This window comes from Sceloporus occidentalis, unplaced genomic scaffold, assembly GCF_023333645.1.
Source record: "Sceloporus occidentalis isolate IW3139 unplaced genomic scaffold, rSceOcc1.0.p SCAF_329, whole genome shotgun sequence".
Taxonomy (NCBI): Eukaryota; Metazoa; Chordata; class Lepidosauria; order Squamata; family Phrynosomatidae; genus Sceloporus; species Sceloporus occidentalis.
The window spans coordinates 345,798-362,548 of NW_028317309.1; the positions used below are offsets into that span (position 1 = coordinate 345,798).

At 41.4% G+C, this 16,751-nt stretch overlaps 1 protein-coding gene across 1 annotated transcript; it reads left to right on the plus strand.

The window, feature by feature from the left end:
- The first annotated feature begins 8,280 nt into the window (after window positions 1–8,280).
- Window positions 8,281–12,265, plus strand: LOC149274469 (growth hormone-inducible transmembrane protein-like). The gene is made up of 8 exons (XM_089505457.1): window positions 8,281–8,412; window positions 8,924–9,026; window positions 9,844–9,955; window positions 10,109–10,250; window positions 10,548–10,656; window positions 10,954–11,142; window positions 11,428–11,599; window positions 12,178–12,265. Exons 1-8 carry the CDS (start codon window positions 8,281–8,283, stop codon window positions 12,263–12,265), a joined length of 1,047 nt encoding a protein of 348 aa, XP_089361583.1.
- Window positions 12,266–16,751: the final 4,486 nt, after the last annotated feature.

A 16,751-nucleotide genomic window follows, 5' to 3' on the forward strand; every position in this document is an offset into this window, starting at 1 on the left:
CAGCTCTGGGGGTTATATTACTGTATACAGCTCTGGGGGGTTATATTACTGTATACAGCTCTGGGGGTTATTTCTGTATACAACACTGGGGGGTATTACAGTATACAGAGCTGGGGGGTTATATTACTGTATACAGCACTGGGGGGGTATTACAGTATACAGTGCTGGGGGTTATATTACTGTATACAGCGCTGGGGGGTTATTACTGTATACAGCGCTGGGGGTAATATTACTGTATACAGCACTGGGGGTTATATTACTGTATACAGCGCTGGGGGGTTATATTACTGTATACAGCACTGGGGGGTTATTACTGTATACAGCGCTGGGGGTTATATTACTGTATACAGTGCTGGGGGGTTATATTACTGTATACAGCGCTGGGGGGTTATTACTGTATACAGCGCTGGGGGTAATATTACTGTATACAGCACTGGGGGTTATTTTACTGTATACAGCACTGGGGGTTATATTACTGTATACAGCGCTGGGGGTTATTTTACTGTATACAGCGCTGGGGTGCTGAAAAAAGCATGGGAAACCAAGGTGCCTCCCTCCGTCACGCAGTATTATCCTCCGGTATTTATCATGTATATGAACATATTTCATTTATTTTCATATGAGTCTTGAATATTTGATCAAGAGAACATTAAATGTTTTCGCTGCCAGCCCGGATCGCTGGTATAATTTATTCAGCAGATTACTAGTGTCGATGCCTCTTTTAGAAGCCTTCATCAAGCTCCTTATGAATACATAAATATATAAAGCCGCGTTGCCTGCTTTCGCAAACTCATACGATTACCGTTCACTTTACCTCGCAGGGAGACTGTGCAAACCCCGTCCACGAAGATGAAAGATTATTATAATTCCTCCTGGTTGGCCGAAGCCACCCTCTGACACCGTCGGAATTACGTCTCATCCGTCCGAGGATCACCAGACAAAAAGACCAAGAAGAGGTCCATTGGTTTCCTTAAATAATTCCTCAAATTCATGGAAAATTTGGGGTGATCACTTTGAAAACCATAAAATTGTTGGGGGGAGGAGGGGGAATGGGGTTCCGGATTATTGAAAGTTCAGAAATATCTCCAAAAACTGAGTATCTCCCAACTTAATAATGTAACAGTTTTTTTTGTAGATTTCAGCTCAAATATGGAGACAGTGAGGGTGACATCTAGGTTTGCAAAGCCGAATCTCCTGGATTGGGGAGTCTTTGGTAGCCATGAGGTGTCTACACACGAGGAGACCAACGGACTGCCCCAGAATACCAATTATCAGCTGTAATATCCCGATCTCCGAGGTATTTCTGGAGAGTTCCCAAGGTATGGTCATGATAATTCCTAACTATGCCCCCCCAAAAAAAGACCATACACGACGTCTACTTGGAGCAAACGTTCAAAGGGTCTTCACGATGATCAACCAGACTTTGAGACCAAGAACACCTCTCCCAAGCTTGCCGTATTAAGTTACATGAACGTTAGAGGTCCTCAAGTTCTTTATGAAGAAGAGACCGCTCGGGTTTCGAAGGCTCGTATAACTTTAACATCCTTTACTGTGTTGCCCCAAAAAAGGTATGACCTTTGACCTTCGACACGATTTTCTCGTGAGCTTGTTGATTTTTCTTCAACAAGCAATATAGTACGATACTAACTTATGGTGAAGCTCGGACGTTTGAGATTGAACATTTGATCCGTGGTCTCTATGGAGCCCATTTTACAAAACACAACCCCAATGATTGTAATAATTGGACTTTTTCATCTATTTTTAGCGCGATGACTTTCTATAAGGAATCACCTTTGCGACGAAGCCATTCTGTTCACAGAATAGACTTTTAATCTTAGTTCAGACACATGGAATCAAAGTGGCTTTCTTTGTAGCTAGAGCTTTCAAACGCCTCATGCCATTAACTCATGACAAAGAAGTGTGTGGCCTGAAGACAAAGAGTTGTACTGTCCAACCATGACCATTGAGTGATTAGAATATTCTATAAGTGGTACTTGCCAAGTATCTCCGTTTTAATGCCCCAAATCCTTGTTCCTTTACTTTTCCTCCGTTGGTACTACTCTACCTTCCTCGATGCCCCTCTTTTCTAGGAGCTCAGAATGTTTGCTGGGTGTGAGGGTACAGCAGGTTCTACAAGCCATTGGTAAGATTGGCATCTCCTTTGAAGCCTCTCATGGTTCCTCTCTTTCGAGGACGGCCAAGAAGATCCAATCAACCAGCAGGCCTTCTAGCCAGGGAGGGGTGGAGAAGGCTGCTGCCCTAGAAGATGAAGATTTGGGGATCCATTGTGGATCTTTGGACCTTTTTTGGATTTTGAAGACCCACACCTTGAGCTTGATAGAAAGTCATATAAAAAGTCCAGGTAAAGCCCCCCCCCGGTCGCATCTTGTCTCAATTCCCCGTTTTTAATTGCTCTCTGCCCGGGGCTTAACCCTCGCAGCCATTGTTTTCCATACAAAATTATTGTATTAAAAATAAAGAAAACTGATTTTTGAGTAAGTGCGGCAAGTTGTCCGTTTACAACATAAAATTGTTAATTTAATTAACAATATTAGAACCTTTAGGCATCGAAATACATAAATTGGAATTACAAAATTCTTTTTTTTCAGCGATTATTATGGTTTAAAAGCGGACTTTAGCTTGGACTTTTTGACTTGTACATTTCTACTTATTTACATAATTTCTAATCAGCGAGGTATTTAATAACGTTACTCGTATAATCATATGTTAATTTTGCTTCAAGTTTCTATAGCTATACTTGATTAAGAAGTTAATACTTCATCTATTTTTGTTTATGCGTAATTGGATATTTACGTTCTAATACCTGGTGAGTTTAAATGTAATTTCTAGTATTTTTTAATAAGGATCTTGTAAACCACCTATTATCAGATGTAGTTTCAGGTTATGGAAGCCCAACGATAGCCTTAAGAAAGCATAATCATAACGGAATCATTCAGATACTTGCTTAAAACTAATATATATATTTTTTAATATTATTATTATTATTTTTACTTAAGATCTTTCCATAAGATCTCTTTATCTCTAGATCTCGAGGCTGTCCTTGTAGACAACCATGTAGACTCTCTACAGGGATGGCTTAAAAGAGGAGGCATCAAAAAAGAAGACCTTTAAATGTGTTGATCGCTAGCGTTGGGTGTGGGTTGAACTTGGTCACTGAACCCACGTGGACTTCATATCACTAAATCAAACCAAAGGACATAGGGTCTTTCCTCACTGCTGCTGACGAGACTATTGGCACCACCAGCGTCCCTCGAGAACTATTCTTTCCACGCTAGACCCGACAAACTCTTCTTAATCTTCATAATCCGCTAAAATTTGTTTCCTTTATATGACTCCGATGTAGGCTCAGATACTTGGCATGGATACCCTAATAACCACGAGATATCCAAACTTAGCCAGATGTATAATTAGATTCCAAAAGTGTTCTTGACCCAAATTAGCGACAATTCTTTTGGGTGATAAACCAAGATACATGAATGTGACCTTCACTAACATCACATATTCCCCATAGATAATACACATACTGGGGAACTCTCTGGTTTTGACCAAGGGTCTCCGGTTGAAGAGCTGCTTCCCTGGGTCTCCAGGTCATTTTTTCATTCTCCAGGTACGGGGAAAGGAAAAGCTTTGGGTAGCCTGCCCTGGAAAGTTCCGAGGTATGGTAATACTACAGAAATAAATGACTCTTTTCACTCTCAAATTCTTACCAAAAAATGTCCCAAGGGGTCTTCTCCAGACTATATCTGAGATATCCAATGTGGGCTCCAGCCAGCTCAAGGAGAACACTTGAGTCGCCCTGGACTGCGGAGACAGATGAGGTAGGAATCGTAGCTGATCTGATTCAGACTCTTTATCTTGGTCAGGACCTTTCTCCTGGAAAAATGCTAGAGGGGACTTTTTTCCGCTGTCCACCTCAACAAGCCAACTCGCAAGGCGCACACCGGTCAACGTCCCCAACACATCGGCCATACAGATCCTCCAAAAACCCCGTCACCACACTCACTCACCCTATCACTCAAACCTTCTTAATATCCCGCATCTTCAAGATGCAATCATCGTATGCCGATTTTTCCAACCACATATCGGGCATCAAATTCCAGAGAAGTCCTCCTCTTGTCCCGAAGAACCAATTACGGCCGAAAAGGGATTGTCAACGGTGATCAAAGCCACGCTGAACCACGGTAGTTAAAATACCAGAGGTTGGTATTTCTCGGGTTACGGCTGCGCACGCACATTCATAACCTGCATGACATTTACCCAGGCTGTGGTAATGAGTTTTGCGATGTAATTACAGTACAGTACCGTGTTCTCTGCCAGGAAACCCTGTTCGGTTATTAAACCTCATACAGTGATCCCCTGAACTTTAAAGCCAAATATTAAACATTTATAAAAGAGGAGTGTTCCCTTAACTCCGACGTGACCTATTTTAGATACGGGAATTTGTTAAACCGCTAAAAAAAAAAAAAAATGGCCGTCCGCACAAAATATAAACCTTTTGATGCCGTATCAAACAGTGTTTTTTGGTTTTTTTGCCTGGTTGAGATGAAGGTGACACATTGCGCTTTAACATACAATAAATGGGTATTTCCTGGAGGTTTGTTACTTTCGCATAAGCCAGATAACTAGAGCTTGAGGCATTTCAGACAATAGGTGTTTGTCATGTAAAAAACAGATTACTGGCCTCTCTCTGCAAAAAAAAAACAAAATGTAAAGCTCAATACTGCCCCCTCAAGGCCTTTATAAGTATCTGCAGATTTATATATTTTTTATTATTTTTTTTATTTTATATTTTTTTTTTGTACCGAATGAGAATTTTTTGATCATCTTTGTTTAATTTCTAATTTTTTTCTTTTATAAAAATTTTTTGAATAGAATGTGGAATCTTTAGATAAAAATTAAAAAAAATAAATTTCTTCAAAAGAGCTCGATACGGATTTGATGTAAAAACAGAGACCATTTTCAAAATTCGATTTTAAACTACCTCTGGCATAAATGCGAAATAAGTAACGATAATATAACATTCACTACCCCATGATGCATATGGCACCCTGGTCCTGATTGTCCAAATTTTTGCCTTTTTCTTGTTTTGCTGGTAAATAAAATTTAGAAAAATAGGAGATAGTTTCTAAGACTTGTAGAAGGAGACGGTTTCCTAGCTTGTACTCATCTGCAGCTAGTTGTGTCTGATGTCATTGATGAAACCTTAAACGGATATAATCTTATCTGTCATTAGCCAAGATGGCCATAGACGTGTTGTCACCTTGCATGATCTTAGGTTCCCATCACCAAAAATTGACTTAAAGTGGAAAATAACTCACTTAATAATCTCAACTGGCCTTAAGCCTTTCACCTATCATAGTTGGACCTTGAGGATACCCCTTACCTCTGCTTACTCGTTGGTTTCAGCCAACCTTGAGCTTTTGCTTGCCCAGATTTCACCCACTTGCTAAATACATATATATTGAACTGCTATCTGCCACGTCTTTGTGGTCAATGTCACCCTTTGGTGGACCATCATAAGCCTGAGTGTCCACAATACCCCAATGGCTCAACTCCAGGGGAATTGCAGCTATGGTAGGTGAAGAATGCAACCGGCAATGCAATCTTCCACATCGGGACCCTTTCCTGCGTAGGGTAGATCAGTTCCTTCTCCTCTGGGTTTGTTTAGGTTGACATAGAGGAGAGAAAGTTAGAGCTCCACTTGACCAAGGAGTAGGTCCTTGTCACACATATGGTTGAGACATACATGAAGTCCCAAACCGTGTGCATATTAGTAAAAGCAGACCAGACTAGGTGGACCAAAAAAATAAGTATTCAATTTCAATTATCCTCCTTAAATCTATGGAAACTTTTACTTAAGACTCAAATACATTTCAAGGAAAATAAAAAAAAAATAAAAAAATCTAAAATTTAATCAACTTTAGTGTCGTCCCAATATCTCACCGTTCTGAAAAGGAAAACAAAAAAGCTGTACGGAAGAAAAAAGGAATATCCCGAAACGTTTCAGACTGACCTTGGCCGACAACAAACAAGGTCATAAAAACATAGTCTGGCTTGAATACGCCTATCCAGATATGAGATCTGTACTTTTTGTGTGCTTCGGTCATTTGTTTTTCTGGTATTTTGCAAATGATGCCCACTGGGGCAGATACTTGGGACGGTATGGACAAAAGAGAGCTATCTGGACAAAAGTATTCGGACACCTGACCATTACACCAACAGGGGCTTTGATGACATCACATTCTTAATACTTAGACAGTAATATGAAGTTGCCCCACTTCCCAATAACACCGCTTACAACTGACTATATAATAGTTTATATAGATACAGATATAGATACAAAGACTGATAGACTATTTTTTTTTTAAACTATTATTATTATTATTATTATTCGAGCAAGCTCCCCATCTCGTTTCTGTAAGTCAAATTGTTTATTTATATTTTTTATATTTATATTATTTTAATTATATATAATTTTCTTTATATTTATATTATTTTATTCATTTTACATGTATATTATCTATATTTTTTATTTTATTTAGATATATTTTTCTTTATACTGAGACTATTTTAATTGTATTACATTTTTTATATTATCTATATTATTTTTTATTTTATTTATATATATATATATTTCTTTATATTTAGATTATTTTATTCTTATTACATTTATATTATCTATATTATTTTTATATATATATATATATATATGTTTATATTTATATTATTTTTCTATTATATTTATATATTATTATTTATTAGTATATATATATATATATATATATATATATTTCTGTACAAATCATGTAATTATTGTAATTCTGAATACTCTTAGCAGCCGTAAAGAGACATTTTAGAGACTTTTATCCCGTTCAATCTTTTTATTTATATATATTTATCTATATTTGTATATTTTTTATATTATATTTAAATTATATTTATAAATTATTATTATTTATTAGTATACATATATATATTTCTGTACAAAAGCGAGCATGCCCATTAGTCATGTCACCCAGCGCTTATGTAATTACGTCATCGCATAAAGCGACGCCCACCAATCGCTGACAGGCGCCCAGCTACCGGGCGCTTATGGGAATTGTAGTTCTTCTGACTTCTCCGTCTCCCTGGCCTGCGTTGGATCTGTAGTCTCTCGAGGACTACACTTCCCACCAAGCCTTGCGTTCTAAGCAATATCAGGGAACCTTCCCGAAGCTTGCTGCGTAGTTACATCAGAGGAAGCCGAGTCCTTGTCGCATTTGTACTTGTGAGGGGCTTTTAAAACTCTAGGACAAGTGGGGTAAGTAATAACTCGCGAATATATAGAATAAAGGGTAAAAATAACTGCTATTGTTTGTGTAATTAACGGTTTATGCATTTTTTTCATTATTTTACAATTATTCCTCATATTATATTTCTTTTATATTTAAACCTATGAATTATCTAAGAACACCTCTAATGCATAGTTTTTTATGTGTTTTATTATTATTACTGTTATTAAGTTATGCCGAAAATGTTTTTTATATAAGCCCAATTTACATTTTTAATTTGTTTATTTTAACATCTTACATAAAATGTTGCAAGCTGTTTATTTTTTATTTTTTTGTAATAAGTTATGCCTAAAATATATTTTATATAAAATCAATTTACATTTATTTAGTTTTTTATTTAAAAACCTTACATTTAAAAAAAAAAATATATATATATATATATATATATAAAGTAATTTTATATAAACCCAATTTACATGTGTTTAGTTTTTTATTTAAAAAAAACCTCATACAATGATGCAAGATGTTTGTGTTTTTTGTATTGTTATTATTGGTCTTTTAGTATTATTATTTTTTTTTAATTGTTATGCCTGAGATATATATTTTATTTTGTGTATTTTTATTTTATTGTTATGCCTGAGATATATAATTTTTTTTGGTGTTGTTATTGGTATTTATTATTATTATTGTTATGCTTGAGATATATATATATATATATATATATATATTTGATGTATTTTTTATTATTTTATTATGTCTGAGATATATAATTTTTTTTTTGTGATGTTATTGGTATTTATTATTGTTATGCTTGAGATATATATATATATTTGATGTATTTTTTATTATTTTATTATGTCTGAGATATATATATTTTTTTTGTGTTGTTATTGGTATTTATTATTATTAATTTGTTATGCCTGAGATATATTTTATTTAAGTTCCTACTGTTATGTTTCCAGGAGAGGTGATCCGGTAGACGAGCAAGATGTTCGCAGCGAGACTGGTCTGCCTTCGGAGCGTGCCTGCGCTGGCCTTGCGCCCGGCACTGACCCAGGGCTCTCCCGCTCTGAGGAACACCACGCTGAAGACCCACCAGTGGCTTCTGCAGCCCAACCAGGTGAGCCCACCTTCTCCGTCCTTAACACGGTTATACAATGGATAATGAACTATACAGACGGCCCGTTGCGTATGTGTGGGGTATGGTGGCGCGTGTGCAGAGATGACACGTGTCGGGAGGTAGCCGCTGGCTATGTTCCCTGTGACCCTCTACGGTAGGGAAGAACCAAGATCCTTCCGAAAGTGTATTGAGCGCCAAGAGACGGCTGCCTCGTTCCCCAGCTGTACGGTGCCCAGACGGTCAGCAATACCCTTTAGTGGACCAACGTTCATAAAGTAACAGTTCACGTAAGCTTTGAGCTCCAACGTCTGAAGACGGGACCTCTGGAGGTCCTGGGAGCTTCTGACTCTTGAGCATTGAGCCACTGAACGGTATCACGGACCTCCTTGACGCAGTTACAGGAGAAGTCCTCTTATGTACCTGACGTATCACGCGTACATAACTATAACATACGTGCTCATAGCATAGTACACTATGGGGTACTTTTAACAGCGGTGGTCTTCTCCGACAGGGTCATTCATCCAAAGCCAGGTTCGGCCTACGTCGTGGCAAATCCGCTCGCGAAGAACTCAAAGAGGCGGCTTTGGAACCGTCAGTGGGGACGGCTGCCAGAAGTAAGTGACTTGGCTTCAGTGATTGGTTCCCGCAGCTTTCCTCGTCTCCGTTGTACCGGAAACTCCCACCGGCCGATGCTTTATATATGAGTATAAAACGCGCCTGCGCGTGATACGCAGGAAGAAAATGAAGCTCTTGTGTATAACACTCGCCCACCGGGTCAGGTCGCTGGCTGGTGATCGGTGGCCTCATGAGTCAATGATCAGATAGCAATTTATTAGCTTAAGAGCTGGTAAAAAGAAACATTTTTTTTAAATAAAAAAAATAATCTGTAAGCACTATTAGATCACGTGACACAGTGAGTCCGATCAATAATCAGTGACCCAAAATGTCGCTAATAAGTGATCAGATGCTAATCAGTATGATTAGATCACTGCTGACCAATAGGAGTGCAGCTGACCTGGAAGCACCTTTGACTTCCAGGTCGGCGCCATTGAAGTTTTTTTTTTTAATGATTATTATTTATTTATTTTTCTTACTTTGTTGATGCTTTGAGTTGGTGACTTGGTCCCATTGGACCTGTGGGGGCTGAAGACACAAGCGTTAACCCCTTTAATGAATGCGGCAATTTGTATTCAGTAGAAGCAGCCTCCCAGCAGAGGTGGTAGAGGGTGATACAGTGAGGGACTTTAAACATGCATGGGATAAGCATACGGCTCCTAAATCAAAGACGAGACCAACGACTGATTAAGGTCTGAGTCTTTACAGCAGGAGAAACGGGCGACCAGACGGGGGCCGGATGGGTCTCATGGCTTTCTGGTTTCTGCTATCTATTATACTCTGTACTTAATGTTGTAATTCCTCCCCACTTTACAGTCGATTTGACCGGCAGACTGGTCGTTGCTGGAGGTGCCGTGGTTGGTCTTGGCGCTCTGTGTTACTATGGACTGGGAATGTCTAATGAAATCGGCGCGGTGGAGAAGGCTGTGTATGTTACAGATACCTTTTTATTGCTCTGTTTCATCATTTTTGGAATCCATTTCTTTTTTTTTCTTTTTTCTCTTTTTTCTTTCTTTTTCCTCCTTTTCATTTCTGTCTCATGAAATGTTTTATTTTCATTTGTTTGTTTGTTTCTTTGCAGCATTTGGCCTCAGTACGTAAAAGACAGAATTAGGTCGACCTACATGTACTTTGCCGGCAGCATCGGCCTCACGGCTCTGTCTGCCGTAGCGGTTAGCAGGTCGCCGGCTCTCCTGAACCTGATGATGAGAGGCTCCTGGCTGGTGAGAATCTATTCTAGACTCTGTCGCTATGGCGACATCATCTGTCATGTCGCACCTCGTTAGCCACAATGTAACAATTGATGGCCATAAAAAATACAAGGCATCCTCGGGATCGTAGCAGGATCTACATTCTGCGTGCGTGTTCTATACATGCGGCTTAAATAAATTCAAATATTTTGACATTTCGGGCTCCCTTTTTAAGAAAAATATACCCCAAAATGTCTTAGCCCGTCGCATTTGAGCCCAAGGGCTACAGCACTTTAAACTAAAAAGCGATGTTTTCTCGTGTCGTTCTAGGCCATCGGGGCGACCTTCGCAGCCATGATCGGAGCCGGGATGCTCCTCCGATCCATCTCATACGAACAAAGTCCCGGAGCCAAGCATCTCGCGTGGATGTTACATGCTGGTACGCCGAACCCACTGGTTTAGGGGTCTAGATTTAAAAGGGTCCCCGTTATAATCTGAAACCGTTAACGCACCAGTTTTAGATGGTCTTACTCAGTTGGGCGGTAGTCATGGCGACAGCTCGGGATACTTAATGGTCCTGTTCACTGGACCACGATGAGACGATGATGGCTACGTTTAGACACCCAAGCGCTCCTGAAGAAGACATATAGCCTTACCTGGGGGTATTTCAGGGGGATATAAACTGTACGCATGTCAATGGTAGATCTGCTTGCTAACATCGGCTTCCTCTTCGCAGGCGTGATGGGCGCCGTGGTGGCTCCTTTAACATTGTTAGGAGGGCCCCTGCTTATAAGGGCCGCCTGGTACACGGCTGGCATTGTAGGGGGTCTGTCCACGGTAGCCATGTGTGCACCAAGTGAGAAGTTTCTCAACATGGGAGGACCGTTGGGCGTTGGTCTGGGCCTTGTCCTTGCATCATCTATCGGTAAGTAGAAGCGATGTTCTTCCTTGGTTGCGCCATTTGTCAGGCTCCGGGGTCCCTACCCAGAGCTGCAGCCTCCGGATCCGCTTCCCTCCCGGGGGGGGGGGGTGACCTCTCACCCAATGGTGCGGCCTCATTGGTGGGACCATGGTTGAAGGAGAAACGGGGGCAGAACTTCTCAGGCTTCTCAATGTGTCGCTGAGGGGGCAGCTCCCGTTCAACTTCAGGGTAGTAGTCGAATTCCAATCAGATGTTTCTCTTCTGACCACTTTTCTTCTTCCGTTCCAGGAAGTGCTTTCCTTCCCCCAACCTCTGCGTTTGGGGCTGGCCTCTACTCCTTTGCGATATACGGGGGTCTGGTGTTATTTGGGATGTTCCTTCTGTACGACACACAGAAAGTCATCAAACGGGCCGAGACCCATCCGGCGTACGGGGTACAAAAGTTCGACCCGATTAATTCGTAAGTATCCAAGCTTTTTCAATAAATGTTAGATTAAATATTATTTTGTTCCAAAATATATATAATTCAGAACCAAAATTTGCACTCGTATGTCGAATAACCTGTAGACTTTACTTTGATTGGTTCGACCCTTTAATAAAAATGTTGTTTTTTAAGAGGGTTTGTCTGTATTTAATTCTGGAAATAAATCTTAATTATTTTTAGTTCGTGTACCAACCTAGAACATATAAAAAAAAAATATATATATATATATGTGTGTATATATATATATATAAAATATATTATTTTCTCCAGTTTTATATAGTTGTACATTGTGTGCTGGAGCCGCCATCTTGCTGCCCCATCACATGGTTTAAATCCCTTCCTCCCCTTATTTATTATTTGTGGTAATAGCTTTACAGAAACCCTGCGCGGCTGAAAACAATATTCTAGCGCTAGAGGCTCCTGCACAGTCCGCTAAAACAAGGCGGGGCGAGGACAGGAAGTGACTTACAACTTCCTGTTTGGGCGGGAAAATCTTGTCTTTATATTCTGTATCTGTGAACCTGATGACGATGCCTTGTTTTTTTTGTCTGTAGGTGCCTGGGAATCTACACAGATACCTTGAACATCTTTATCCGCGTGGCCATGATAATGGCCGGGGGAGGTGGGGGCAAAAGGAAATGAACCCGTAGTAATAAGAGTTCTGCCCCAAAGCACTTTACACGCCTCCAGGATCTTGAATGCAAACATCAAAGATGCGCGTCAATTGAATCATTTGTTTAGATTTCTGAACTCATTACATTATGTATAATTCTCATCCGTAATATCGAGGACCGGAATGGAAGAAAGGGGGGGGGGGGGGGGCGGAAAATGTCTTTTACCATCCATTCTTCAAGAATTCCTTTCCGAGATGGAGACGCAGAGGTCGGAATAATTGTTTGCAGATGTAATGGGTCATCAAAGTGGGTTTATAGGGATGTCATAAACTGAACACCTATTTGTTCCGGGAAATAAAAAAAAATTGTTTTTCAAAGTGGCTTTAAAGAAATTGCTTCCAGAAATATGTTATATATATGTGTTTTTTTTATATATATATATATATATATATATTATTCTTCTGTAAGAGCAGGGGAGAAAAAAAATAATCTAGGCTTTGATTGTAACCAGCGAGGTGCAGATATGTCAGGACCCTTAAATATTTCTGTTAAAATTTTTGTATTTTTGTTAATATATATAATAAATCTACGTTGGACACTTGTTTAGTTTATGTGTAGTTTTGGTAAAACTGAATCAACTGGGGTTTCGTTCAGAGCCCCCAGATGAAAGAAGTAGAGAGAGGGAGAGCAAAGATGGAGAAGAGAAAGGGGAGAAAAGAAAGTGTCCTCTGATGGTGGCCGAGACACATTCTGTGGTGGATGCATCTTGGTTGGGTGATCCCATTGGATGTTCTTCGTTGGTTAACGGTTGGCCATGAAGCAACCAAAGCTGTGTGACTTTCATTGTCGCCTTCAATATAAAGTAGATCTGTTGTCTTTCCAGTTTAGGACATCTGGTCAGCGGAAAAAATAAGTTTTTACCAAATCTATATTCTTTAACATCGATACACTCAGACGATGAAGCTGTAAATTAGCATTTCCACATAATAGACACCAGAGCCGGCCTTAGGCGTTGTGGCGCCCTGTGCGGACTACTCCTCTGGCGCCCCCCTCACTGCCCCTTCAAACTACCCCCCATGCCCCTCAAACTACCCCTCCCCTCTGCCCCTTCAAACTACCCCCCCTGTCCATTCAAACTACACCCCCCCTGTCCCTTCAAACTACACCCCCCCCTGCCCCTTCAAACTACACCCCCCCCTCTGCCCCTTCAAACTACACCCCCCCCTCTGCCCCTTCAAACTACACCCCCCCCCCCCACTTACCTTGTTGCCGGAGTCCTGCGGTGAGAGCGGGAGGCATCCGTCTTCTCTCTCTGCCGCGGTGCCGGCATTTCATGTTGAGAGCCGGAATAGTCCGGCGCTCAACATGAGATGCCGGCACAGCGACGGAGTCACGGAGAGTAAGGGGCGCCGAGCGGTTGCCGAGAGCTTCACGAGCAACCGCTCGGCGCCCCTGACCGGGACTTAGATTTAAGCATCATTTTTTTTTTAAACTTTATTTAACATGAATGATGTTAAATAAAGTTTTAAAAAAAACACAAAAAAAAACAAAACGATGCTTTAATCTAAGTCCCAGTCAGGCGCCCCTGCAACCATGGCGCCCTGTGCGGTCGCACAGGTCGCACACCCCTAAGGCCGGCCCTGATAGACACGCTGGAAAATAATATGATTCGTTCTCCTCTCACTTGACATTCCAAAATGTGTAGAGCAAGAAGAACATTCCCTAAATTTAGGATGAGAAAGTTAAAGGTAGCTGAAGACCCTTAATCTCTGAAGGGTCAATAAGTGGATGGAGCAAAACTAAGATTCCATTAGAACGAGACCGGTACCATGAAAACGCAATCTCAAACCCATTATAAAGGGGGGACACGATAGTCCTCATAGAAGCCCTGAGAATCCTGGTGAAGTGGCCCTCGGCACATGGTTTTACATCCTTTCTCTATAAAACTCATAATCTAACCAGGAAGGAACGTAGAACACGGTCTTTCTCGACATGCGTAATCCGTAACGTTAAGATTTCACCGAAACGATGGTAGGGAATCTTCTGATTGGTGAACAATGCCAAGAAACCGTCTATAAGCTCATCAGGCCAACGCTGTTGGAGATGTTCCTCCACCATATGGACACCACTTATGGTTGGAATCTCCTGTGATCCCATGGATGGTCCAGCACTATACAGTAATAACCTCCTAGTGTTGTATACTGTATTAACCCCTCTAGTGCTGTACACAGTAATCTAGGTAGCCATTGACAAAAACCTGGTTTTATCTAATTTTACTCCAATAAATTCTGGAGGCCGCCATTGCATCGTCAGTCATGTGATATTTTGGGTGACTTTCTTGGCTCGAACACCACGTTGGGCTGATGCTTTATGGCAACGATAATGAAGTCTGTTCCTCTATTGACTTTTAATAGAGTGTCATGCTGGGTGATTAAGACTGAGCCATTCCATTGTTTTCCCACAGGCAGTATGATAAGGAGTCGGGGTGTTTAGTAGATCGGGGCTCAGATAACAGAGCGAGAATCATACAAACGGCTCATATGCAGCTGCCTGAAAACATATTATGGGGGCAAAAACTACAACTGGGTTAAAAAAGAAAATAGCAAAATACTGTATTTGCTCGATTATAAAACGAGTTATTTTTCAGAGCAAATGCTCTGAAAAATACCCCTCGTCTAATATTCAAGGTCATCTTCTAATCAGATGTCAAATAGAGGTCTGACTACAAGTCTAAGATCCAGATCCCCGCAGCGCTGCAGGGGACCCGGATCCTCCTCTCCAGCAGCAGGTGGAGGTCTGTGCGATGTGCCAGCATAAGATTCCACCTCCCTGGATAACGAGATCGACAAAGGATTACCTATAAGCAAATCATCTTATACTTAGCTTTGACATCTGTGCTGCGCTAAATATAAACCAGACGCTTTACGTAAGGATATTCAAAGGTGGTAAAGCCAGACGCTGCGTTTTAAAAAATTAAAGTATAAGAATATGTGCCTGTAGTATCGGGGCATGTACACTAGAGGGCGCCAATAGAAAACATACAAGTTAAACAGAAACTGAGAACCTGCTGGCAGACCTGTTCCCCACCGTCTAGTCTGCCCGTTTCTCCTTAATCAGTCGTTGGTCTCGTCTTCGATTCAGAAGCCATATGTTTATCCCATCCTCATTGTATTAGCCTCTACCACTTCTGCTGGGAGGCGGTTCCACTTATCTACCACCCTCCCAGTAAAGTAAAACTCCATTGCATTCCATCTAAGCCGCTGACCCTCTGGTTTTAGATTGTGACCTCGGAGCCAGTATTATCGAATCAATCCCTGTCCTGAAACTCTCCAACTTAACGATAGGGGAGAGAGAGAACTTGATAAGGAGGAATAATCATGCCCATCCTGGGAACAGGAAGTTAAGATGGAAGCTACCATTGGAAACCCATAACGGGGGTTTCTAAGACATATGTATAGTTTATTATAATCTAACTTTACACAGGATTATTTAGGGTATGGAGCTTTAAAATATACCCCCTCCTATGGTTCTTAGTATCTCCAGGCAGGGGGGTGAGGTTTGGTCATGCCCATTCCCACCGTCTTTATGCCCACTTCCACCCAGGTAATACCCACCCATACCTACTCCCCACCCACTTCCTATCACTCCAAAGTTTAACTGGAAGAAACTCCCCCCAATAAGTGTTAGCCCCGCCACAGATCACTGCCACACCACCAGAAAAAAGAGGCGCCCCCCCCCCAGGTACATCATTGTACACGTAAGAGGTCCCTTTAAGACCTGGCTCCTCACCGGTGGCAGTTTTCGGCATTCCTGGGAACACACTGGGTTTCTCCCGGAGACTCTCGGTGAAGCTTCACTTTTCCGGGTCACCACGGAGAATCTCCGGGTCGCGGGAGCCCCGTTGCAGCACGTCCCACTCCCCGCCCACTTTCCCTCCAACCACACCCAGTTTTCCTGTGTGTGGGGCTTTACAGAGAACCATTCTAGAAACAGAGAGGCCTAATAATAGACGAGCCATCTCTGCTATAGACTGTGTATGCAAAGGACCTGTGTCTATGGCCAGAGAGGTGCCATTTTGTTTTAGGGGTGTGGTTAGTGGTGGGGATTTACCTAGACTATTTGTGTGGCTTTCTGCCCTATTGCGGGGTATTTGTGTAACTAGACGGGGAATTTAGAAGAATACTGGGTTTTTCTTTACCCCGCTTAATTTATAAAGCCGTTTCCTGCTGTTTCTATGCACATTATCTGGGCTTTAGGGCTGTAGAACCCTGCGATCCCCTCATACCCAGCAAACATTCTGACCTCCTAGAAAAGAAGGGGATCAGGGAGGGAAGAGGGGCAACAGGGGAGGAAAGAGGTGTTACAGGGTCACCGTACCTGTTACAGGGTCACCGTACCCAAGGCTGGGTACCCCTGTTTGAGGGCTGAGGAATCACCAGTCAGTCCCTCATACGGATAGCACTCAGCTATCCACGGATCATCCAGACCACCATTCGTAGCAAACCAAGAAGAAC